At 44.1% G+C, this 25,190-nt stretch overlaps 1 protein-coding gene across 1 annotated transcript; it reads left to right on the top strand.

Annotated features, from left to right (window-relative positions):
• The first annotated feature begins 854 nt into the window (after positions 1-854).
• Positions 855-24,685, top strand: LOC138614152 (retinoic acid receptor alpha-B-like). Its single transcript, XM_069687397.1, is given in 10 exon segments — positions 855-1,900; positions 16,834-16,891; positions 16,893-16,986; positions 17,513-17,654; positions 18,792-18,952; positions 19,071-19,247; positions 20,198-20,402; positions 20,512-20,579; positions 21,892-21,982; positions 22,930-24,685. Coding segments are annotated over 10 exon segments (1,476 nt in total). The 5' UTR covers positions 855-1,701; the 3' UTR covers positions 23,211-24,685.
• The last annotated feature ends 505 nt before the right edge of the window (positions 24,686-25,190 follow it).

Genomic DNA, 25,190 nt, shown 5'->3' with positions numbered 1-25,190 from the left:
CACACACACACACACACACACACACACACACACACACACACACACACACACACACACACACACACACACACACACACACACACACACACACACACACACACACACACACACACACAGAGAGAGAGAGAGACCGAGAGGGAAAGGACACCAAAGAGCTACTGTCCTTCACCTGTTTAATTATTGACATAATATAATTATAGCCTTCTCTGGGTTTCTGCTATGAATTTATCGTTCACATGTTTCTTCACTGGGGAATGAATACGTAATCAAATGTAGCACTTTTTAAAAACTCTCATATTTCCATAGTCATTTGTGCTTTTGAGTTTGTTTTTGTTTTTCGTTTATGTTTAAAAACTTTCAGTGTATTTATTTTATTCCTGGGAGAGTTTGCTTATTTATTCCATAATTATACAGTTTGTATAAAGAAAAAAAAATAATGGTGTCATAATAAGTACTCAGATAAATGTATTGGATTTAAAAGAATAATATTTGTCTTTCAAATGTGGTGCAGTGGAAGTGTAAAGTACCTTAAAGTGGAAACACTACAAGTATAGGACTGCACTCAGCACCGTACGTCATACACAGGACCTTAAACAGGTGATACACGTAAGTATGTAACATTTGTCATAATGATGATACAAAAAATAACTATATTTTTTTATACCATTACAATATCATGGTTTGTGGTCATGGAAGTATACTCGGAGTAATAGTAGTATTATTAATCATTTTAGCCACATTTTAACAGCAGATTCTACTGAAGGCACGTGGGGTAGGACAGGTAGGTGGAGCTCGTGCGCAGCAGTTGTCCCTCATCCACCAGAGAGAGAGAGAGAGAGAGAGAGAGAGGAGCGCGAGGCCGTCGGGTGCAGACCGGAGGTTACCACAGGACACTCCTGCCTGTTCCGCTGCTGGACGTCAACAAGCAGCAACAAGCGGCGCGCGCACAACAAGCCTCGGACATCTCTTCGGACCCACCTCGGCGCCGCCGCCGCGTTCACCTCCGCATCTTCCGCTGCTTTCACAGAAAACAGCGGCAACTTGGAAGTCATCTGTGACGGCGGCTCGTTAACGTGTCCGGGCTGCTCCGTTGGCGCCGCGCGAGCCGCTTCGAGCACCCTACCGGCCGACCGACCGACCGACCGACCGACCGAACCTCTCTCTACTTTTTCGGCGAAAGGCGGCATTCACCGACAAGCACGCAGGTGCTTTAAGGACACGCTGTGCGGGCTGTGGAACAGACCGTCCTCCGTGGTCGCTTCACGGATTAGCACCTTATAATACAGTTCAGTTGTCAAACCGCGACCTGCCTCCGGACGCACGCGGGAGCCGCACGTTGAGGTCTCCCGACATCTGTGATGGTGTAGTAACGTAATCTCACCGCGTTTCTCCTCCCCGGTTGACCTCTTTTTTCTGTCGGAGCACTTGTAGCGTTTGGACCGTAAAACGAATCTCTGTCCGCGTGAAAACGACGCGAAGGACGGTAAAGTTGTGCTCGTGCTCGTGCCCCCGGGGAGCTGAGAGGTCACCGGTCATCTCCTCCTCCTCCTCCTCCTCCTGCTGTCGGTCTATTATGAAGATGTAAACTCCTCCTCATCCTCTTTTCTCCCGTCGCCGTCCAGGACGCTTTGATTTTTTGTTTTGTTTTGTTTTGTTCCTCTGCCGGGCACACAGACAGATCAAACCCTTTTCCTCTCGGGGATGTACGAAAGCGTGGATGTGGTGGGTCTGAGCCCCAGCCCCAGCAGCCCCAGCCCGGGCTCCTTCCTCAGCATGGACTACTACCACCGACCCCCGGGGCTCGGCCCGGAGAAGGGGCTCCTGCCCGGCGTTGGCGGCCTGCAGCGTCCGTTCGGAGGGTCACTGGTGACAGGAAGGCACTGGAGTGGATCCAGCCACTGTGAGTCCCACTGAGAAAAAAATTATGTCATTTGTTATGTTTACAACAAATACCTGCAGGGCACAGCAGCATTAGTCAGAATATAATTAATTTAAAAATGGTTGTTTCTGCCCTGATAACTTTGTAGATGGAAGTGAACACAGATTGCAGCATGTAGAGTCACTCAGCTTTACTTAACTAGTCTCATTTCTATTGTTGGTTCCTTGCAGCCTGTCTGAGTTGTTCATTCCTGTTTTAATCACCATTGCTATGCCAGAGGGTTTTGATAAGATAACCCTCTGATACAGGAGTGTTACAGAGGGCCTTCTCTTTGGGTTTTGGGCCACTTGGCTTCATTCTTGGCTGCAGTGCTGTTCCTCTTCTGCTGATGTGCGTTTTCATGCTCTGACCAAGGACCTTTCTATCGGACCTTAAATGCTGCTGACACTCAGCGTTTGGAGGAGACCTGCAGTCCCGTGCTGTCTCTTCTGATTCTGTTTGTGTGGAGAGGCTTAAACGGTCTCAGTAGGTCACCGGAGCTGCCCGTACTCCGCCTGCACCAAATCTAGTTCATCCTGAGCTGCAGCTTAGTGCTTCTAATGAGCACCGGTTTATCCGTCCTAAACATAAACTACACAGGTGACTTGATTTATGTAACTATGTCACGATTCATGAATTAATCAGAGGAATATTTGTAGTTATCAGCCTCTGAAGTGTTCTTATTTTCTGTCTTTGGATCTCTGGCTGTTGGATTTTTTTTTTTTTTTGGTACTATTAACAGACATTTTATAGACCAAACAGTTAATTAATTATTAATTAAATTGCAGTTACTTGTAAAATGAGAAGGGTTTTCAGTGTGTCACAGACTATTTGGTATTTTATAGGGCATCGATATATAACTGCACATCGCACTAGGAGTGTGTTTCATACTGCTTATTAGGAATCAAGCGGAACAACATTACTGCAGGGCGCTACGCTGACTTTTTACCTAATGACAACATGTGTTAAATAAAGAAAACTAGCTTTATTCAGACTATTTATTACATACATATTTATACTTTATGTGTGTTTGTGCTTCTTGTGTACAAAGATAAGGTGCAAACCAGCGGGAGACCGCAGTATTTACTAGATACTAGATATGCATCTGAAAACACTGACACCTCTTTTTAAAACAATGAAATGTTAAAAAGGTTTTTTAAACATACAAGCCCTGAAACATCTTTTAAAATCACTGAAACCAGTTTTCAAAATATTGATACTGAGTTTTAACAGACGTATTGGTGTTTTTGTGTGTCTTTGTGTGTGTGTGTGTGTGTGTGTGTGTGTGTGTGTGTGTGTGTGTGTGTGTGTGTGTGTGTGTGTGTGTGTGTGTGTGTGTGTGTGTGTGTGTGCAAAGACAGCTGTTTCATATAAGACTCGGAAAGGGACGGAACTGAATATGAAACGCTTGAGGACTTTTAATTTGAAATGAGAGCTTTTAATTTGAAATACAGGAAACATGAAGTTGCAGCAGTTGCCGGACCAATGATGTGACTGACTGACTCGCTGAGTGACAGGCATCCGTGTTGATAGAGATGACCGTGCCGTCCGACCAAAAACCTTTCCATCGACAAGCCGGTTAGAGGCTTTTATTGTGAAACTGCTCCAGGAAATGCTGCGTGTTTGCATGTGAATAGAAAGTTATTAATGAAATCGGGTTTTCGCTCTGTTGTGTAATCGGGCCGGCGGCACACGGCAGTACGATGTAGGTTGAAGGTCATGTCAACACTCTTTATATCCACCTTGTATTCAGCCCACACACTGTGCTCCTACATTAGTTCTCAGGTTTGCATATCTACTATATCTATATCTATTATCTGCAGCAGCGTGTCTATTTTAGGTTTATTGTAGGAGCCAAATCATGTTTACCTGTTTATTGGTAAATGCAGCTTGTGTTTTGGTGAATAGTTTATCTAAAGCAGGGGTGTCAAACTTATTTTAGTTAAGGGGCCACATACTGCCCACTTTGATCTCAAGTGGTCCAGACCAGTAAAATCGTAGCATAATAACGACAATATTTCTCTATGTTTAAATCATCGGTGAAGGTTTTTGGATGATAAACCCTATTTTAAGGTCTTTCTACAATAAACTAGAAACATAAAGACCAAAAACTCAAACATCAACCCACTGTTTATCCGCCTGGGCTCTCCTCTGCAGATTCCTTCGTTTTGTGACGCGTTTGACGTCAAACGCGTCACAAAACGAGTAGCGAGCGCTGCTGCCTGTGGCAACGAGCGCTTCTGCCTCCGGAGCAGACATCGCATTTACGCTGTTTTTGAAGCAATTACTGGATCGATTAAAAACAATTACAAAATGTTTGTACTCATAAACCTCCATATTCTCATAGAAATGCAATTTATGTCTTTCTGTAATTTTCACACTTAGCAAAGTCATCCGGTGGGCCGAGCTGGACCCCCTGGCGGGCCGGATCCGGCCCACGGGCCGTATGTTTGACACCCCTGATCTAAAGCAATGATGTGTTGTGTTACTGTCACTTTAAGAAAGCCGGTTCTTGTGCGTAGTTTCGTGAGTTTCAGCTTTGTTTGTTCAGTTTCAAGTCAACGGAGGACCGAGCCACGTGGTTTTCCCACCGTAGTGTGTTTACTGAGCAAGATGACTTAAGTTGGCCCGCTTGTGAGGAAATATTTCCGAGACGGTGGAATAAAGTACTCGTTTTGATTTTCTTTACATCAGAGTCCCGTGGAAGGTTTCTATTTTATTTTATTTTGTGTTTTTTAAAGCAGTGAATGTCTACGTCTGGGTACGCTCCATCGGGAATCGTACTGGGCGTAGACCAGATTGGAGGTTCATTTTTAACCAATCAGCATTCGCCAATTTCAGCCGACACTCTGCCACCGCTGCAACTCCCTAAAGTTTGTGTCCATCAAAAGGCTTTTTCCCGAAGACACAGCGTATTTAAAAAAAAAACATTTTTGAATGAGCGCCGGCAGCGTGAGAAGGTGCTAAGTGATTCAATCTGTGCTGCTGCGTTTCTTTCCAGTCTCCGAGGGTTGGAAAATGTTTAACTTTGGCTGGTCACGGTGATAGCTGTCCAATCACAGGGAAGAAGGGGCGGGACAAAACCTGGGCTTCAGAGTGGATCTGAATCACATTAAAGAAAAGTGAAGCTGTGAGCGACCGTCTGCTGGAGCCCTGCAGAGAGGATGGTTATTAAATGGTTGTTTGTAATTAAAGCTCTATTTAAACTTATAAAGAAAAAAATAAGTGACTGGCCAAAAAAGTTGTCTCAGTCACTTTACCTCAGTGTCAGAAAGAAATTTACTCATAAAATTGAGTTCCCTTTAAAAAAAAATTGGACTAATATTGAGATGTTTCAAAATAGAGTCTCTAAAATGATGCCAGAGTTACACACGTTATGATATTTTGTTTGGAGGAATATAAATGTTTTATTTCCTAAAGGAAGTCAAACTTTGTCTTTTTAAATGTTGGTTCATCCTAAATAAATAATTTTAAAAAGGAAGTTTGTGATGAATGAATGAGTGGCTGACATTCGTTTGGTGCTCGATAGTTTATTATGGCTCTGAGAACTTGATGGAGTCATATCAGGGTTTCCTCGAGGATGGAGCTGAAGCAGCGGAGGAGAAACACGCGTGGTATTTTTTGTGTGCACTCCTGATGAATGTCCTGCTCAGAGGTCTGGATGTATCTGCAGGCACCAGACAGGTTTTCACACCGTTGTAACTGAGGTGCACAGAAACGGTTTGTTCACAGCAGCTGAGAGGTTACCGTGTCTACTTACCTCCTGCTGTGAAGGAACGTGAGCTCGGAAGTTCGTGACAAATGGTGAAGGGAACCCTGAGCAGGCTCACTTAAGGTGGACTGATGTTTAAGGTGGACTGAAGGAGGAAGGTCAGAGACAGTGAGATCATCGTTGGTTTGTGAACATTATGAAGCCTCCAGTTCAGATTCTGTCCGTCACCATCTTTGCTAGTTCGGAGCGGTTTGGAGCAGGAAGTGACCATATTTGGATGAGCTGGGGGAGGAGCCAGCGGTGGATCTGACTGATTTGATTAGAAACCTGACGATACTACGTCCCGCCCACCGATAGCTGTAACCTGACTGCACCACAGGCCTGTCAATCAAACAGACACGCCCCCAAAAACAGGTCTTCTTGAATCTTCTTTTCTAATGAATGAGGGATTATTTTCAGATGGACCTCCAGAAAACTAATAAGAAGGAGTGACTTTAGCTAACAACACCGAGATAACTGATGGACACATTTTATTCACTTTGGATTTGATGAGAGAAGTTGAATGGGAGTCTATGGAGCTGGAGGCTTTTTGGAGCCGACCTCTAGTGGCACTCGGTGGTATTGCAGCTTAAAGCACTTCTGCATTGGAACCATTTTACAGACCTGCAAGCTACGAACACTTTTATATCCAGTCTGTGATTTCAACCAGTCTGTAAGTGTGTGTTACACCTCGGACAAACACACAACCTTTTTTCTGCCCCTCCCCAGCGTCACATGTTAGAGACGGTCAGCCCCGCAGCCAGACAGTAACCTGAGGGTGATAATGTGGTGATGTCACTGTGACACGGCGGCTGTTTGCTCAACAGACTTAAAGTCATAAAGAGGGAGGGGGACCAAGTGGACTCTGGAACACGGAGACGAGGGGCGTTCAGGAGCAGCAGAGGACTGCTCATAAATCCAGGCTGTAAAGACAGGAAGGACGGCCCTCAGTGGATGTGTGTGTGTGTGTGTGTGTGTGTGTGTGTGTGTGTGTGTGTGTGTGTGTGTGTGTGTGTGTGTGTGTGTGTGTGTGTGTGTGTGTGTGTGTGTGTGTCTTTTTGCATGACTGGAATGGAGAGTGTCAAACAAGTTCAAAGGTCAAAGGCCGTACACAGACGCAGGCAGTACACATATTCAGCAGCGAAGTATAAGCAGAGGCTGGTGGGGGATAGTGGTCCACTGTGTGTGTGTGTGTGTGTGTGTGTGTGTGTGTGTGTGTGTGTGTGTGTGTGTGTGTGTGTGTGTGTGTGTGTGTGTGTGTGTGTGTGTGTGTGTGTGTGTGATCCAGGGCAATGACTCACTGACAATTGGGAAGTGACCTACATCTCTCCCTCTCTTTATTTCTCCTTCTATCTGCCTCTTTCTTTCCTGTGTCAGCTGCCCAGTCATCACTTCTCCGCACTGAATGACCTCTCTCTGTCTGTGGGACACACACACACACACACACACACACACACACACACACACACACACACACACACACACACACACACACACACACACACACACACACACACTCACAGTTTGTCTGGGAATATGAGGGATATAAGACAACCTGAGTGTGTGTGTGTGTGTGTGTGTGTGTGTGTGTGTGTGTGTGTGTGTGTGTGTGTGTGTGTGTGTGTGTGTGTGTGTGTGTGTGTGTGTGTGTGTGTGTGTGCGTAAAAGCTGGTTATGAACTCATTATTTCTATTATATCATAATGTCTCATGTCTGCATTTATTTCTCCTCTCATGTCACATCTTCACGTGTTTGATGCTCATTCAAGACGAGAAAGAAGAGTTTTATTGGAGTGATAAAGGATCAAATAACAGATCAGGCATGGGTCATTAAATCATAGATAATCCAACAGTTTACGCAACTGTGGCATAAAAGATCAACAATCGGAGATGTTGGATGTGCAGAACAAACACCTCAAAAGGCGTTTTCACACCTCAGTAACTATTTTACAGTTTTTAGAACGGTGGGAGGGGTTAAGTCTGTTTTATGTGACTTTTGTTTTAGCTCCTCCCTCTGTCTGGATACTCCCCCCCATTACCATGGGAACTGTGGTGACACACACAGGAACACAGACAACCGACAACGGGAAGCGAACAGTAAACTACAGCTGCCAATGAAGTTTAAAACAAAAGAAGAAAGTTTCAACTGGAGACACACGATACTGAGAAATGGACCGACAACAGATGTGCAAGATTTATTTAGTCTGTAAACATCGGAGGAAATAAAGCGTGACTTGTATTCAACAAAGATTCATATGAGAAGTGGCTCCGCTGACATGCTGCTGCAGCGGTGGGATGCCGTTGGAAGCACCGCAGGTTGTTCTGGATGTTTCACGTAAAGTGTGATCGACAGGTTCCTGCAAATGTTTCACAATAAAAGCCTTGTTATGAAAGGGCTTTTAGTTTGAAAAATACAGGAAGTGTTGCGTTTCTATTAACCCGTAATGATTAAACTGACAACGCAGATGACAGCGGATCATAACGAGGCTTCAAGTGAATCAGCTGATAACACCTTGAATGTAATTATGATCAATTTAAACCGCTCCATTTGTTTTTATTGAATGAAACACTTTGGATCTTCAAACTGGTGAAAAATGTTCATGAATTTAAACCAGATCAAGAAAACTGAAACACTTCCTCAATGAGAGAAATAAGAGGCGGAGCGTCGCCACGGCAGCAGTGATGTCATCTCACAGTTCCTGTTGGTGGTGAGAATACAAACAGAAAAAGGCCTCTGAACCTCTTTAGTTGTGGAGGAAGTTCCTCTAAAGAAAGTCCAAAGAACTGAAAACGTCTCAGGATGAAGCTGCGTTTTTAAAGTTTTAATGGCGTTTGTTGAGCCGGAGTTTTACGTTTTAACTTCTTTATTGGCACGACAGTGATGCAGTCAGGACTCTCAAAATACAAAACCTTTCTGTTGCTGCGATCTCAGTTTCCATGGCAACACACGGGGTGTGACTAACAACTGGGAAACAATTAGTAGACTCTTATGTAACGTACGCAATGTTGACTACTCCAGGAAGTAGTCCGACCCTTAGCAACCACCTAGATATCTGATGAACAAAGATATCTGATAAACAAAGATATCCATGGACTCATGTGTTTTTAAGATTTTAGCACCGTTTGTGTTAAAACCAAACCGGTCCAGCTAGCCGCCGCTAGGATTTTATGTGCGCAACTATCCGTGGTGTTACGGTACGGGTGCTCGGAGCGACCAAAAAGGACCAAAAGAGACCTGATTTCACCAAATGGGTCACATTTAATAATGACAAGTAAAAACGACATTACATAACATCTTATTTGAAATTCAATTGTAATTCTATTTTCCCATTGAGAAGGTGGAGTGATATTTCTAGTGATGAGCAGGATGTGATGTCAGTAGACGTCCTAAATATGAGCTGCACTCCAACCATGTCCTCCTCTGCTTGTTGCCTCTCATATTTATGTTTCTTTGTTTCCCATAAAAATTGAATTATTTTTTTTGCTCAGTTAAATTGTGGTTTGTTTGAGGTGATACAACCTGATACGAAACAAAACCTCCAGAAGTTCAGTATTCTGTGATATCAGACCAGCAAAAGCAATAAAACATAAAGCAGTAGATTCTCACACTTGACAAACCGAAAAATGGAACATTTTCTTATTCTTCAACTTGTAAATTAATTGACCAGTGAATTGCAGCTTGAACTGTAATGATGATGATGATGATGATGTCACCACAGCTGAAAGTTGTGTGTCTTTTATCGAGGGGATGAAATTAAAGCTGTAACTGCGGTCACATCAGGTCAGTCGCTGCTCTATGGTAGCACTGGATTTACAGCAGCGACGTTATGAAATACTTTCATTTATCTGATGAGACAGACATTCAAATCTTATTTCATCCATAATGGTGAGTTGGATTTGTACTTCATGTGAGATCAGGACGTTCTCTATACTGTCTGTTAATACTGAGATTGTGATATAAAGTTCAGACTGCAGGCAAATCTGATTTTATTCTCCGATCAGATCTTCAAGACAGACTATCTGCACTTTTCTTTGCAGGTGAACAGATCAGATTTGTTGTGTCCAGCCTGATCCAGACTTCACCAACCGATCTGAATGGGTTGCTGTGGTAACGACGTACGATGCCTCAGAAGTGTCAGTTTATTTCTGCTTCTGTTCATGGACTGTTGTTGTCGGTGTCCTCTACAGCGTGAATACCTACCCTTCCTGATAGCTCTGCCAGCGGTAGCACCGATTCTGTCTCTCTGAAAATGACGTCATCATCGTGTGTCACATTGCGAATGACGCAAGACATCGGATCTGAGCCGGCGGAGCATCCAGACGCACATTTCATGTGTGTTTTTTTTTTTTACAGAAATCAGATTTGGGCTGTCAGTCTGAACGTAGCGTCAGACCTGATGGATTTACATCAGATGATAATCATTAGCAGTGATAATAAACCGGGTTTAACAGAGTCTAGAAAAATCCAGTTAATTACTTTATTACCAAAAATAACTCCTCATTTCCAATCAGAAAGTCTGCTCCTGTTTTCATCACCAAAAAAAACGGAACAAGAGGAGAAACAGGAAGTGAAATGTGGTCTTCACATTAAAATGCGAATTAAATATTTATTATCAAAGGAAGTGATTACATTTTACTGTATTTTAAAATAGTTTTATACACACTTGAAGTTGTTTGTGTGCATCCAGCAGGTCTATGTGTTGAATAATCATGAATTAAACAGCATCTAATTCTGGAAACATACGCAGCTTTTAAGAGCTTTTAGGAACTTTGAGCCTCATGGTTCTCTTAAGTTCAATAAATAAATTAAAAAAAGATGAGAACTAAAATATGTCTGTGATGTGCAGCATGATTATTATCACAGGAAGTGATGACAGATTTATTCCTTTATCAGGTAGGGCTTAAAAACATCAAATCTTTATTTCTTTAAATTATTGTAAATTAATTGACAGATGGTTGCAGCTTGAACTGATGATGATGATGATGATGATGATGATGATGATGATGATGTCACCACAGGACAATGAAAAAGCTGAAAGTTGCGTGTTGTTTATCGAGGGGATGAAATTAAAGCTGTAACTACGGTCACATCAGGTCAGCCGCTGCTTTATGGCAGCACTGGATTTACAGGAGCGACGTTATGACATATTTTCATTTATCTGATGAGACAGACATTGTCTGACAGTGTTCAGGTTTGAAGGAGCACGAGGGTGCTACAAACACATGATACTGTGCAGAGCTGGATTGCATAATTACAATAAAGCTGACCTTCCTTCTCACCTTGTAAAACCTGAACATGTGGACACAGATTAGAGGAGTGATTACAGCCGCTGATGGAGGACTGATAAACTGAACCGTGGCAAAACATGAGTTATCACAGCCAGCAGACCTCTGGTCACACTGCATGTATGATATCATTACATAACATATCATGTATGATCAGGTCATCACTTCATTCTAGGGATTTCAAAAGATCGTCTCCTGTTATTGCTCTTTACTTTTATTCTGAGGACAAAACTAAAGCTAAAAACTAAAATCACGGCCACAATCATTCATTTATTTAATGAGTTGATTAACAACAACAAAAAATAATCAGCAGCTATTACAATAATACTAATTTTTGTCCTTTTTTTGTTGTCAGATTACAGCTGCTAGTCTGCGACATGATTCACAATACAGTGAATATTTTGTCGTGTCAAACACCCAAAGATCAATCCAAAAAACAACTCAACAATGAGAATGATATTTGAATTGCAGCCTTATATAGTGCTTTACATTTACTGCTTTATTAGAGTGGCACACATTACGTATGTTAACAAGATCACTGTAACTGTATACCTGCCAGTGATGATGCTGATTCATGTCCAAAATCTCCGTTTGCTGCCCGCTGTAGAGTCACTGTTGTCGTACAGTATTGTCCCGCTGCATCCAGTAGATGTGGAGCTGGTTTTATTGGATAAGTCAGGCTGTGATTGATTACAGCAGCGGATGTGGTCCTTTATTTATTTCAGGATTTGCTGAGTTTGGACCGAGGTTTTCTCCGAGCTCCACGCACACCTCTTTAAAATGTTTTAGATATTTTGTCCAGTGAATTATATAAGTTATATACAGACTAATATCTTTGCCTTTTGAGACACATAAAGATGAGGTATAGATGAGTCAGCACCAACCAGCAACCATCAGTGACCCGTTGGTTTGTGAACATTATGAAGCCTCCAGTTCAGATTCTGTTTGGAGCAGTTTGGAGAAGGAAGTGACCATATTTGGACGAGCTGGGGGAGGAGCCAGCGGTGGATCTGACTGATCTGATTGGAAACCTGACAATACTACGTCCCGCCCACCGATAGCTGTAACCTGACTGCACTCTGTCAATCAAACAGACACGCCCACAAAAACAGGTCTTCTTGAATCTTCTTTTCTAATGAATGAGGGATTATTTTCAGATGGACCTCCAGAAAACTAATAAGAAGGAGTGACTTTAGCTAACAACACCGAGATAACTGATGGACACATTTTATTCACTTTGGATTTGATGAGAGAAGTTGAATGGGAGTCTATGGAGCTGGAGGCTTTTTGGAGTCGACCTCTAGTGGCACTCGGTAGTATTGCAGTTTAAGACACTTCTGCATCGGAACCATTTTACAGACCTGGAAGCTACGAACACTTTTATATTTAATCTGTGATCAGCACCAGTTCTCTCCTTTAGGAGCTGTATGCTTCAGGAAAATATTAAAACCTTCTGTAAAAAGCAGAGCACTTTGTTTGCATACTGAAGAGAGTAATAGGAAGAGATGAAGAAGCAGATGAGCACAGAGTAAGAGGAGGAGGAGAGGAACTGAGAGAAGTTTAAAAGGTCAGGCAGAGCTGTAGGGAACAGCTGGCTACTGTGTCAGTGAGAGGAAAGCAAACAGGAGAGGGGAAGATGGAGGGACAGTGTGATGGCTGAGGAGGAGGAGGAAGGTCTCCTCTCCTTATTTCTCTCTGTCTCCCTCTCTATGTAAACAGAGCAGAGCAGTGGATGGAGGAGAATCTGCTCCATGGAGGAATGTCTGGTATGACAGGGGGAGGGGAGACCTGTGTGTGTGTGTGTGTGGGGGGGGGGGGGTCCTGGTTTCTTGATGTGAAGGGTCAGGACCTCAGAGTTCACCACAGTGCCTCTGAACAAAAGTTAAATGAGAGATTTGAGTGTGGGCAGCAGGAGTGGGAGGGGCTAGTGTAAATTGATGAGAGGACACTGGTAACAACCACAGACTGTAGGTAGGTAGGTAGTTACTTTATTAATCCCCAAGGGGAATTTTTTTTCGCTACAGCAGCATACAGGAAGCAATAAGATAATAATAAAATAATAAAAAGCAATAAAATAGCAGTAAAAAAAATATTAAATATAAAATGCACAGTATATACAATACAGTATATATCTATGTATATTATATACAAACAACCAAGAAACACAGACAACAGTGTTATTGTTGTGTGATGGATTTTGCCAGAGGTGAGTTATTGTACTCAGCCTTGTGCTGTCCAGCTGTCTCCTAACCTGGCCAGTCACAGAGAGGGGGGAGGGGGGGGGTCAAGGTGGAAGAGCCCTTTGAGATTGAGGGCTCTGTGTCTATGCAGCTCACCAGGAGGGGAAGAGGGGGGAGGCAGCAGAGATGTTTGGGAGGTGTAAGGTGTGGTGTGGAGGAGACAGATGAGGGTGGTGAACTAAACCTGTTGAAGAAACAGTTTAGCTCATTGGACCTCTCCAGTTTCCCCCTGGTTGTCTCTCTCTCCCCTTGAACCCAGTAATCTCCTTCATACCGGTCCACACCTCCCTCACGTTGTTCTCCTGGAGTTTTGCCTCCAGCTTCCTCCAGTAGGAGTCCTTGCACTCCCTGAGCTTCTCCTTCAGGTGGCGCTGCACTCTCCTGAGCTCCTCCCTGTCCCCAGATCTGAAAGCTGCTTTCTTCTTATTAAGAAGCACTTTCAGATCACTGGTGATCCACGGCTTGTTATTGGGGAAGCAGTGTCCAGTCCGGGATGGTACGATGGTGTGTTCACAGAACTTAATGTAATCTGTGATACAGTCCGTCATGCTGTTGATGTCCTCCCCATGTGGTCCACACAGCACATCCCAGTCCGTGGACTCAAAGCAGTCCTGCAGGGCGTCTTTAGCCTCCTGTGTCCACCTCCTCACAGTCCTGGTGGTTACAGGCTGCCTCTGCACCAGGGGGACATACCTGGGAGTCAGCAGGACCAGGTTGTGGTCTGATCTACCAAGGGGGGGAAGGGCAGTAGTACTGTATGCATCCATGGCATTAGCATACAGTAAGTCCAGAGTTTTATTGTTCCTTGTGGGGCAGTTCACATACTGGTGCAAAGTTGGCAGTACTGTATCCAGACTGGTTAAAGTCTCCAGTAACTGCCAAAAATTCACCGGGATGCTTAGTCTGCAGTTTAGACACAGTGGAGTGGATGGTGTCCACTGCTGCCTCTGCGTCAGCTGATGGAGGAACGTACACAGCGATAACAATGGCGGACGTGAACTTCCTCGGCAAATAATAAGGGCGCATCCCCACGGCTAGAAGTTCAATGTCCGGGCTACAGAAACGTTCCTTCACACACACGTGGTCGGGATTGCACCACCTCTCGTTCACATAGACTGCAATCCCTCCACCTTTCTTCTTACCGCTCCGAACAATGTCTCTGTCCACCCGAACAGTCCTGAAGCCGGGTACGACCGCGCTGTGGTCCGGGAAATGTGAGTGCAGCCATGTCTCGGTGAAACACATGATGCTGCACTCCCAGTATTCCCTCTGGGTCTTTACTAGCGCACCGAGCTCGTCCGTCTTGTTGGCCAACGACCTCACGTTCCCCATCAAAATCGCTGGTACCGATGGTTTATATCTCCTCCTCTTCGCTTTCAGTTTAGCTCCGGCTCTGCAACCCCGACGTCTTCTCCGAAGTTCATCCGGGATTTCAGGCCTCGCTCCGGGCAGCAGCAGTAGAGGCCTACTCAGCGTGATCAGCTGATCACGAGAGTAAACAATGCCCCCAATCCGCTGTGCGTAGCTCTCTGTTACAAAGAAGGAAAAAAGTAGAAGAGCCACCAGAAAAGTGGAAAAGTTACGGTCCATTGTCTGACCGTCACTTAACACACGTGAAGAAAAAAAAAAAAAAAAAACTCCGAAGAGAGGAGAAAGAAAGAAAAATACTTAAAACAAAACACACTCGGGGAGCTGCTGTAACAGGCTGCCGCTAGCACGGCGCCATCTTATGCATCTTATACATCTTATACATCTCATACATCTTATACATCTTATGTATTTAAAAGTGTTCATAGCTTCCAGGTCTGTAAAATGGTTCCGATGCAGAAGTATCTTAAGCTGCAATACCACCTAGTGCCACTAGAGGTCGGCTCCAAAAAGCCTCCGGCTCCATAGACTCCCATTCAACTTCTCTCATCAAATCCAAAGTGAATAAAATGTGTCCATCAGTTATCTCGGTGTTGTTAGCTAAAGTCTCTCCTTCTTATTAGTTTTCTGGAGGTCCATCTGAAAATAATCCCTCATTCATTAGAAAAGAAGATTCAAGAAGACCTGTTTTTGTGGGTGCGTGTCTGTTTGATTGACAGGCCTGTGGTGCAGTCAGGTTACTTACAGTCCAGCATCGATCCATCAAAGTCCTGTCTGCTTCAGTCAGCAGAGGTCCAATAAATCCAGACCAGTAAAGTATTCAGTCCAGAACATCGTTGCATCCAGAATACACTTGATCCGCTGCTGCATTGTTTGAAACTTCCCGACAGGCCTTCTTAATTTTCTGCACAGTTAGCAGTAAAGTCAGATAGCGTCTCTACGCTGCCGGTGTGATTGACATCTAAGTGAGCCAATAGGAGCTTCCATATCCTGCCCTCAGCTTACAACAGCCAATCAGAGTCTGTACCGAGCTGAGGTGTCAGATCCAGCAGATCAGAAATCACGTTAGCGATGATTGATGCTTTGTATAGCCAATGAGATTCTGAGTACGAGTATATTTGGCTTCAGTGGGCGGGGCTTATACCAGAGAGAAAGAGTATCTTGTTGTTGTGAAGACTCTTAATATAAACATTCATATTTTTATTAATTGTCTATGTTAGAGGGTCCCTGGTACAATTTACAGAATCAGTTTTTCTGTGATTCTGTTCCATATCCAAGAATAACTGCTTCTGTAACTGAAATATCCCGAAAAGAATCGATATCGAATCGAATCGGGACCTTGTGAAACGGGGAAATCAGTGTCGATACCCAGCCCTAACATCCACAGATGAATGTCAGGCTTCAGCTGGAGATGTGAGGCTGGTAGGAACAGATGCAGACGCACACACGCACGCACGCACGCACGCACGCACACACACACACACACACACACACACACACACACACACACACACACACACACACACACACACACACACACACACACATCTGTAGCAGCAGGCAGATGCATGGCCATACAGGGTTTTGATTACACACCTTCCAGGATTGACAGATGGAAGAGGAAGTGCTTAAGGCTTGGTTTAGATTAAAGATCAGAGAGCTGAGAGATGATATCCGATCGTGACCTCCTTTAAATCTAATTGGTGACCTTTCACACTGTTCGCCAAAGGAGCTGCAGCATGTTTGTCCGTGGGGGGTTTCGTCATGGTGGGCGGAGTTAACTTTGAACAGACCCAGGCTGACTGCTGTCCCTATTGTTTATACCACACTATGCTAAGCTAAGCTAACGCGCTGCCGGCAGCAGTGGTATCAGTTGTCTTATTTAACTGTTGGCAGGAAACTTAGTTCTCAATATGTGGAGCGAAAAGCTTGAGAGCTGTTGGTGTGGAACAAAGTAGCTGTTACAGAGATGTGATTTATTACCTGCGTCCTCCTCTGAGGTGTTTACTGTCTACATGCTGTCATTAAAAACCACAGACTGAATATAAAAGTGTTCGTAGCTTCCGGCTCTGTAAAATGGTTCCGATGCAGAAGTGTATTAAGCGGCAATACCACCGAGTACCACTAGAGGTCGGCTCCAAAAAGCCTCTGGCTCCATAGACTCCCATTCAACTTCTCTCATCAAATCCAAAGTGAATAAAATGTGTCCATCAGTTATCTCGGTGTTGTTAGCTTTAATTACACGTAAACTTCACCTCTCTCCTCCCGCAGCCATCGAGACGGAGAGTACGAGTTCAGGGGAGGACCTGCTCGTCCCCAGCCCCCACTCACCCCCCTCCACCTCGCATCTACAAACCCTGCTTCGTGTGCCAAGACAAATCTTCAGGATACCACTACGGAGTCAGCGCCTGCGAAGGCTGCAAGGTAGACAGCTTTAAACAAACACAACACGCGCACACACACACACACACACACACACACACACACACACACACACACACACACACACACACACACACACACACACACACACACACACACACACACACACCACAGGGCATAACTGGAACACACCTGGACAGATTTAGGCTGCAGCTCAAACACCTGAATGAACATAACACCAGAGAGCGTGAGGCTGCTCCACATTTGCATAGTGTGTCATGGAAGAGGTCACGACCTTTATTCACCCCGAGGATCTGTAAACCTCTTTGCTGCATGTAATCCTAATCCTAAAACTCCGGTTCTGTTGGACCGCGTACTGACCCGGCTGCACTGTTCAGGATTACACTTTAACATTCACAGCAGTTGTACATTGTGTGGTTTTGGGTTTACTTTTCCTCGTACCTCCCGTTTTCAGTGCAGCTCGAACAGAAACCACATCGTTCAGCGCACACTTCTGTTCCTCCCGCTGCTGTATTTTCAACCACTGACTCTGGTTTCTGTCCGTCAGGGTTTCTTTCGGAGGAGCATCCAGAAGAACATGGTGTACACGTGTCACCGGGACAAAGTCTGCGTCATAAACAAGGTGACGAGGAACCGCTGTCAGTCCTGTCGACTGCAGAAGTGTCTGGATGTGGGAATGTCCAAAGAGTGTGAGTACTTCTGTCCTGTGGAGGAGGAGAGCTTCAGGAGATTAAAAACATTGATGTGTGAAGGTGGATTCATGTAGGAATAAAGCAGAGATGCCTTCAGCTCCAGTGAGGGGTTTGAACCTTGATGTTTGTCTCCCTCTGCTGGTCTCTCACAGTTAACACATGACCCAGAAACACCTGGGCGGCCATTTGCTGCCATTTGCTGCCTCAAATCTTTAAAGGGCGCCCGAGTGCATCTTCTCGTTAGGTCCTCCATCTCTGGTGACCGCAGCACCAAATCACTGCCCGTCTGAACATGTAATGTCCTCAGTGATTGGACAGGAAGTGGATTACAGCTCATGTGGTGTCACTTGTTTTGATCTCTCACCTACGGTTGTGTTTACACACACTCATCATGGACATGAAGAGGGCCACAACGACATCCTTCACAGGAAAAAAAATACAATTTGGTGGTCAAATTTGAATTAATTTGGAGTTTTCAGAAATCAACACAGCATCATAATAACACATACAGTGTCAAAAATATACAAACACTTCCTTAGATTATTAACTTAGTGGGTTTAACTTGCCATGGCCTCTTAATTTCCTGTTGGTGACTGCAGCTGGTAGCTTCTCTGACAAGATTGTAGATTCACACAACTCAGTTGAAACACCTGAAGGTGAGAATCTGGAACTCAGTGTTGACAGTCTGACTCTGGGGAACGAATTCATGGTGACACAAAGAAAACCCAGCTGGAGTCTCCTGAACCTGATGCGCCTTCTTCAGTCTTCGGACAGTGAAGCTCCGCCCCCTCTTGAAACGTGGACCGTCACTCAGAAACACCTCGTCGCTTCATCACCGTAGACTTTCTGAAGCATTTCGAGGGTCTCTGTTGACTGTTTCCAGAGTTTGACACTAAATCTGATGTGCAGTCTCTTGGAATACTTGTTAATGAAAGTTGTAGTTTCCTCCGGCTCCGTGGACGTCAACGTCTCTGACCTTCTCCATTTACACAAAAGTCCATTAAAAAGCCTTAAAGTCGTCCTGTTCTGTATCACCACCACCTGCAGAAAGGGAAGCCTCCCTCCGTCTGATTTCAGATGTTAAATGTTTGAAACTTCTGAGGTTAACTGTCTGATCTGGATTTCAACCGGCAGTGGTGAGAAACGACCGAACCAAGAAGAAGAAGGAGGACAAGAGGCCGGCGGACACGGAGATCTACGTCCTGTCAGCGGACACGGAGCAGATGATCGAACGAGTCCGCCGGGCCCATCAGGACACGTTCCCCTCCCTGGGTCAGCTGGGAAAATACACCACGGTACGCACACCGACATACGTCCTGACACACCAGCAAAATCCAAATGGAAATAACTCCCAAATGAAAACAAAGTCCGGCCGATTCTTGAGCTCTCCTGTGTTTTCCCTCCAACCTGCAGAACAACAGCTCCGAGCACCGCGTCCCCCTGGACGTCAACCTGTGGGACAAGTTCAGCGAACTGTCCACCAAATGCATCATCAAGACGGTGGAGTTCGCCAAGCAGCTGCCCGGCTTCACGACGCTGACCATCGCCGATCAGATCACGCTGCTGAAAGCCGCCTGCCTCGACATTCTGGTGAGTTCAAACCAGTTCCGTTCAAATGAAAGACAAACCTCCTTTTAAATAAGCGTTTGCTCCAGGAAATCACCATATCACGGTCGCAATAATTAATGCAAACTCCCGCAATATTTGTGGGAGTTTCACGCAATTTTCATGCGATTATTCCTCAAAAAATTTCATCATCTGAATCTGTGCTTAAACTATTAAAACATAAAGTAAATCTTTTCAGACAAAAATGACTTTATTACTAAAAAAATAATTCCAACCAGGAAGCCTCTGTTTTCATCACCAAATAGAACTGTTCACCAGAGGAACAAGAGGAGAAACAGGAAGTGACGGGGTTTGTGGGAACTGTGTTCTTCACATTAAAATGATGTGATTAAATGTTTCTGATCAGAGGAAGTGATTCCATATTACTGGATGTTAAATGAGTTTTGTCCACACGTCCAGTTGTCAGAGACGTCTCTTTGTTTGTTTCATCCAGCAGGTCTATGTGTTGAATGAACATGAATGAAACAGCATCTAAAGCTCTTATTTTGACAGCTGATGTCGTCCTTGTTTCTATATTCCAGTCACAGACGGTCTGTTCTGGAAACATACGCAGCTTTTAGGACCTTGTTGGAACTTTGAGCCTCACGGTTCTCTAAGTTTAATAAATAAATAAAAAATATTAGAACTAAAATATTTCGGTGATGTGCAGCATGATTATTATCACAGGAAGTGATTACAGACTTATTCATTTATCAAGTAATGATAAAAAGAAATCAGACTTTTTTTTTTTCTAATTCCTGCATTTTTCCACAAAAAACTGCCTTAAAACTGGGGACGTCCACATTTTAGAAAAAAAAATCCGCCGCCAAGTCAAACATTATTGATGGAAACAATCAGCAAAAAACTGTGAAATCCTGGAGGCACTGAATAATTATTCTGAAGCTTCTTTTGTCCACTTCCTCCTCTCGGACCAGATTCTGAGGATCTGCACCCGCTACACTCCGGACCAGGACACCATGACCTTCTCCGACGGCCTGACCCTGAACCGCACCCAGATGCACAACGCCGGGTTCGGACCCCTCACCGACCTCGTGTTCTCCTTCGCCAACCAGCTGCTGCCGCTGGAAATGGACAACGCTGAGACGGGGTTACTGAGCGCCATCTGCCTGCTCTGTGGAGGTACTGCACTCGGTGACCGAGGACCGGCAGTTTAAGGAGAAAGTGTCCCGCTGTGTTTGTAGCGCGTATATATTCCTGATATGTGTTTTTGTTGTGTGTCTGTGTGCAGACCGGCAGGATCTGGAGGAGTCGGAGAAGGTGGATGTTCTTCAGGAGCCGATGCTCGAAGCCTTGAAGGTTTGGCGTCTGATTATTACCGGAGTATTACCTACGCAGTCTCACTTTTATTTTTGTCAACTCGGTTCATAAAAAAAGACCAAATTGAACTGAGGCTGACTCGGCATGTTACTGGCTGAGGAGAGTGGCGTTGTGGGTAATCTGGGGCGGCGGCAGGGGGGGGGGGGGTTCTTGTTATGGACAGTGAACGACTGAAACGTTAGCATCAGTTCATGCAGCGATCAGTGCTTCAATTAGTCCACTAACACATCGGAGTCTTTCATGTTAGTGGAGTCGTGTTGTTTCAGATCACACTAACAGGAAATGACCTCATCATGTGAACACATCAGCCTCCAGAACATCTGCAGCTTTAATTATTTTACCCAGAAATCAACGTGTTTTTGTGTCCTCTGTTTAACACTCAACAAACACACTGATTCTTCTGTCCAGCAGCAGCAGCTGAAAAAAAAAAATTGTGTTTAGGAACAGCTGCAGCTTCTTCAGATGCTTTTAATTTGAAAATCCTTTACGTCGGTAGTCCCGCCCCCTTCCTCTAAGGAGCCAAGATGGCGACCGTTTAGGGTGAAAAGTATCCAGAGTTTCATACTTCTTTTTTAGGAGCGTTCTGAGTGCTTCATCCTGGTACTTGTAGTGTTCGGATGTTAGTGTTAGTACACAAGTAGAACATCTGGAACACAGCAGCAGTCTCTGGAATCAGCGTCAACATACGTTTCAAGAGAACTTCTACATTTTACAGCTCACGATGACGTTTGTGTGTTTCCGGGATGTAACACGGTGTTAACAATTTCTCTTAATACAGTTTATACTATTTATACTGTATACTATTTACTGGTGTCCTCTAAAAAATATATATTCCAATATTTAATTGAAAATCATAAAAGAGTTTTTGCTTGAACTAACGAGGAGAACATTCAGCCCTGAAACCGAAGACGTGTCGACCTTCCTGCCCTGCAGCTTTAGAAACGGAGGCTTTAATGAAGTGCCGTTTGGTGCACCGGAGGACTCGGAGCAGCTGGACTGTGTTGGACTGAGTCCAAATAAACGGTGTGTTCACGGTGATGAAGGACAACGTCTCCCAGTGGGTTTTAATAGCTCAGCAACACCGGAGGCCTGCAGCACAGAGGAGGGAGGCTGCTTATTATCTGTATTTATTCAGACCGTGAGAGAAGAAGTCATCAAGCCCTCTCATTAAATCGCAGTTATTATTAATAGAAACACGTATTTATCTACGGGACAAAAGTGCAATAATCATAAAACAGATGAAGACGGTTTAGGTGGGATTGATGCTCTTCTCCTCTCATCATGTGTGCAGATCTACGTGAGGAGGAGGAGGCCTGAGAAACCCTGCATGTTCCCCAAGATCCTGATGAAGATTACTGACCTCAGGAGCATCAGTGTGAAGGGTGAGAGACACACACACACACACACACACACACACACACACACACACACACACACACACACACACACACACACACACACACACACACACACACACACACACACTTAAAATAGTGGCCATAAGCTCATATTGGAGACACAGTTGGGGACAGAAACATGAACAAAGGGCAGATGTCTTCAGTGTTTGATGCTCCTTTTAATTTGTTTTTATCTTTTTATATTTAGAAGAAGTATAACGAGCTCTAATCAGGCTGAGAAATTACAAATGTCCCTTTGGCCTATATTAATCTACTTTTTTATGTGTTTAAATTTTTTTTGTAAATAATTTTTTCTGGCTGTTAATGCAAAATCAACACTAGTTCTTCTGTGAAGTCTTGATGAAGTTCATGTGATGTCAATTTCTTCATACAATAATTTGTACATATAAACTGTCAATACAATAATGACATCAGCTGTTTTTCTTTTTCTTTGCTGTCTTGTTTTATTGCTGTTAATCATAATGAAACACCAGATTTAGCTTCCTGAGTCAAGTTGCGGTCTTTTATTGTGCAATTCTTAAGCAGGAAGTGCTGAGTTTTACTGAGAAAACTAATGAAAACGGAAAATTCGAAGCAACACATTATCGCTCAGTGTTTTCATTAAGAAATGATCTTTTTATGTTGGTGTCTGCCACGAGTTATTATTATTATTATTATTATTATTATTATTATTAAAGAATTGTGGTATAATTTATTTTTCTAAAGGGAGAAACACTTTTTGAGGATGTTGAGTAAGTTCCACTAATAAACACATCATGTCCATCTTCAAGTCACACTGGGAGGAATATTTGAATATTAAGAATAATACCTAATAATAATAATAATAGATTTAGTCCGATCTGATTGGCCTGTGAGACTGTTTCCGAGTCCCACTGTCCTGACCCGTCTCTCTCTGCACCGCCGTCTCCCAGGAGCAGAGCGAGTGATCACGCTGAAGATGGAGATCCCCGGCTCGATGCCTCCTCTCATCCAGGAGATGCTGGAGAACTCGGAGGGCCTGGAGGGGCAGGGGGCGGGGGGAGGGAAAGGAGGGGGGAAGGGACGAGGAGGAGGCAGGGAGGAGGAAGAAACAGAGCTGGGAAGCTGCCATCTGAGTCCGTCGCCCACATCCCTCCCCTCTCGCAGCCCAAGCCCTGCCCCATGCTCCTCCCCTCTGCCTGAAGCCCCGCCCCCAGGACCGAACAACAGATGAACCGCACGGAGCATGTCTCTGGACTGAACTCTCATCTGTGGAGTCTGACGGCTCCTCCGGGTTTCGTCCACGTGCAGCGACACTGTGAGGACGGATGTGTCTCCAGACATCGTGTCCTAAACATCAGATGTAAAACAAAAGACTGAAGTTCACTCTTTTAGTTTTCTTTCTATAAAAAGCGAATAATATGAAGACTGTAAATAAGCGATGACGAAGGTGGACAGAGTGATGAAGAGGATTCACATTGGTGTACAGGATGCAGAATCAGTACGTGTAAATTAGTGTAAATATGAAGAGGCGGGGCTTAAAGCTGAAACTGAACAGACTGAGAAGTTATTTTCCTAAATGTACATGTGTATATACTATATCTCCCTAATGCAGCTGTCCATGCTGTTTACACACACACACACACACACACACACACACACACACACACACACACACACACACACACACACGATTCCTCGAGCTTCCTTCTCTTGAACCCGCATCGTCGCCATGGAGACTTGATGTATTTCTTGAGCGTTTTGTTGCATCATCATCTGATTTGTGTTTGTGTTGTTTTCAGATGCAGCAACTCAAAAGTCGCTTTAACAAACTTATGGAATCATTTTTTTACAAATAATAACACGTCCACCCGTCGGTGGACATTTTCAACCAAAGCAGAGCGTCGGGTTCATGGAGGTCATATGACAGCCCCACCTCCCGTCTAGATGTGCAGGTGATCTTTGGTTTCTATAGTCTGCACCTCTTCGGTCTGTGCCACTGCCTCACTACCACCTCACAAATGTGTTCTCAGTGGTGTCCACCTCCGTGTGTGATGAGCTAAAACTCACTGGAACAATAAAAACAGGGAGTTCAATAAAGAAGCGTGATGTTTTTTACGTGCTCTTCGGTAAGCTGTGGTGTTCCCCCAGTCAGGAAGGAAGGGAAACATAAACACCTATTTTCTAATCCACATTATGTTTGTCGGGATAATGTCCACGCTGTGAGGACTCAGAATGTCCCCGTCACATTCCTAAACGAGTGTGTCGCTGATCTCGGATGTTGTGTTCTACTGAGACCCCCAGAGCGTGAAATAGACACGCAGGTCCAACTACGGCAAAACGTGAATCCGCCACGCCTTGGTCTGTCTCGGCGTGAAAGTTACACGTTTTCCTGCAGTGGACGAAAATGAAACCGACTGCGTGCGTAGAGCCGTCTGATTTACAGGAAAACGAAACTTGGTGCTTGTAGCAGTCTCCTGCTTCTCCCCATTACTCTCATCGGATGTGTGTGTGTGTGTGTGTGTGTGTGTGTGTGTGTGTGTGTGTGTGTGTGTGTGTGTGTGTGTGTGTGTGTGTTGGTCTTGGGACTGTGGGTGTCGACTCTCCGTTCCAGCACCAGAACCCCCCGTCACTCAAATGTTTCATCCTCTATTTGCTAATTTGCATGATAATTACTATAAACAATACAGATGAATAAATACTAATTTAATTAAGTGAACAAAGCAAAGAAAATACATAATTTCGCCAAGAAAATACATAATTTCGCCAAGAAAATACATAATTTCGCCAAGAACAAAAACCCGAAATAAAATGAAGAAACAGGATTCAGAAAAGAAAAAGCCAAACTTCCTGTTTAATTTGACTGCTTTTCATTACTCCACATATTTGTTCAAACAAACCACACTGACAACACTTTAATATACTTAGAAGAGATATGAAAAGTAAAACTGGAAAGCACAACTTCTGCACCGTGTTTTCAGTTATTGAGGCTGATTACACCAATAATACAGTTTGTTGTATTTGGTATGGAAATAATTTTTCTCACTGTCAATTCACATTTCATAAGCAACGGTTTGTTGAAAGGCAATCTATACTTCAGTACCTACAAGCCTTCATTTTTCTGGTCCAAAATCAAAGACTGACAGATTTAAACTGCTGGATTAATTTAACAAGTTATAATTTCAAGCTCGTGACTGACTGGTTCTAATCACCG

The sequence above is a fragment of the Brachyistius frenatus genome, unplaced genomic scaffold (assembly GCF_029030835.1).
Source record: "Brachyistius frenatus isolate BFR_SWC_R1_liver_20210118 unplaced genomic scaffold, ASM2903083v1 Contig_459, whole genome shotgun sequence".
NCBI lineage: Eukaryota > Metazoa > Chordata > Actinopteri > Embiotocidae > Brachyistius > Brachyistius frenatus.
Note: the sequence above shows the minus strand (reverse complement) of the source record. Positions and strands in the feature narration are given on the sequence as shown.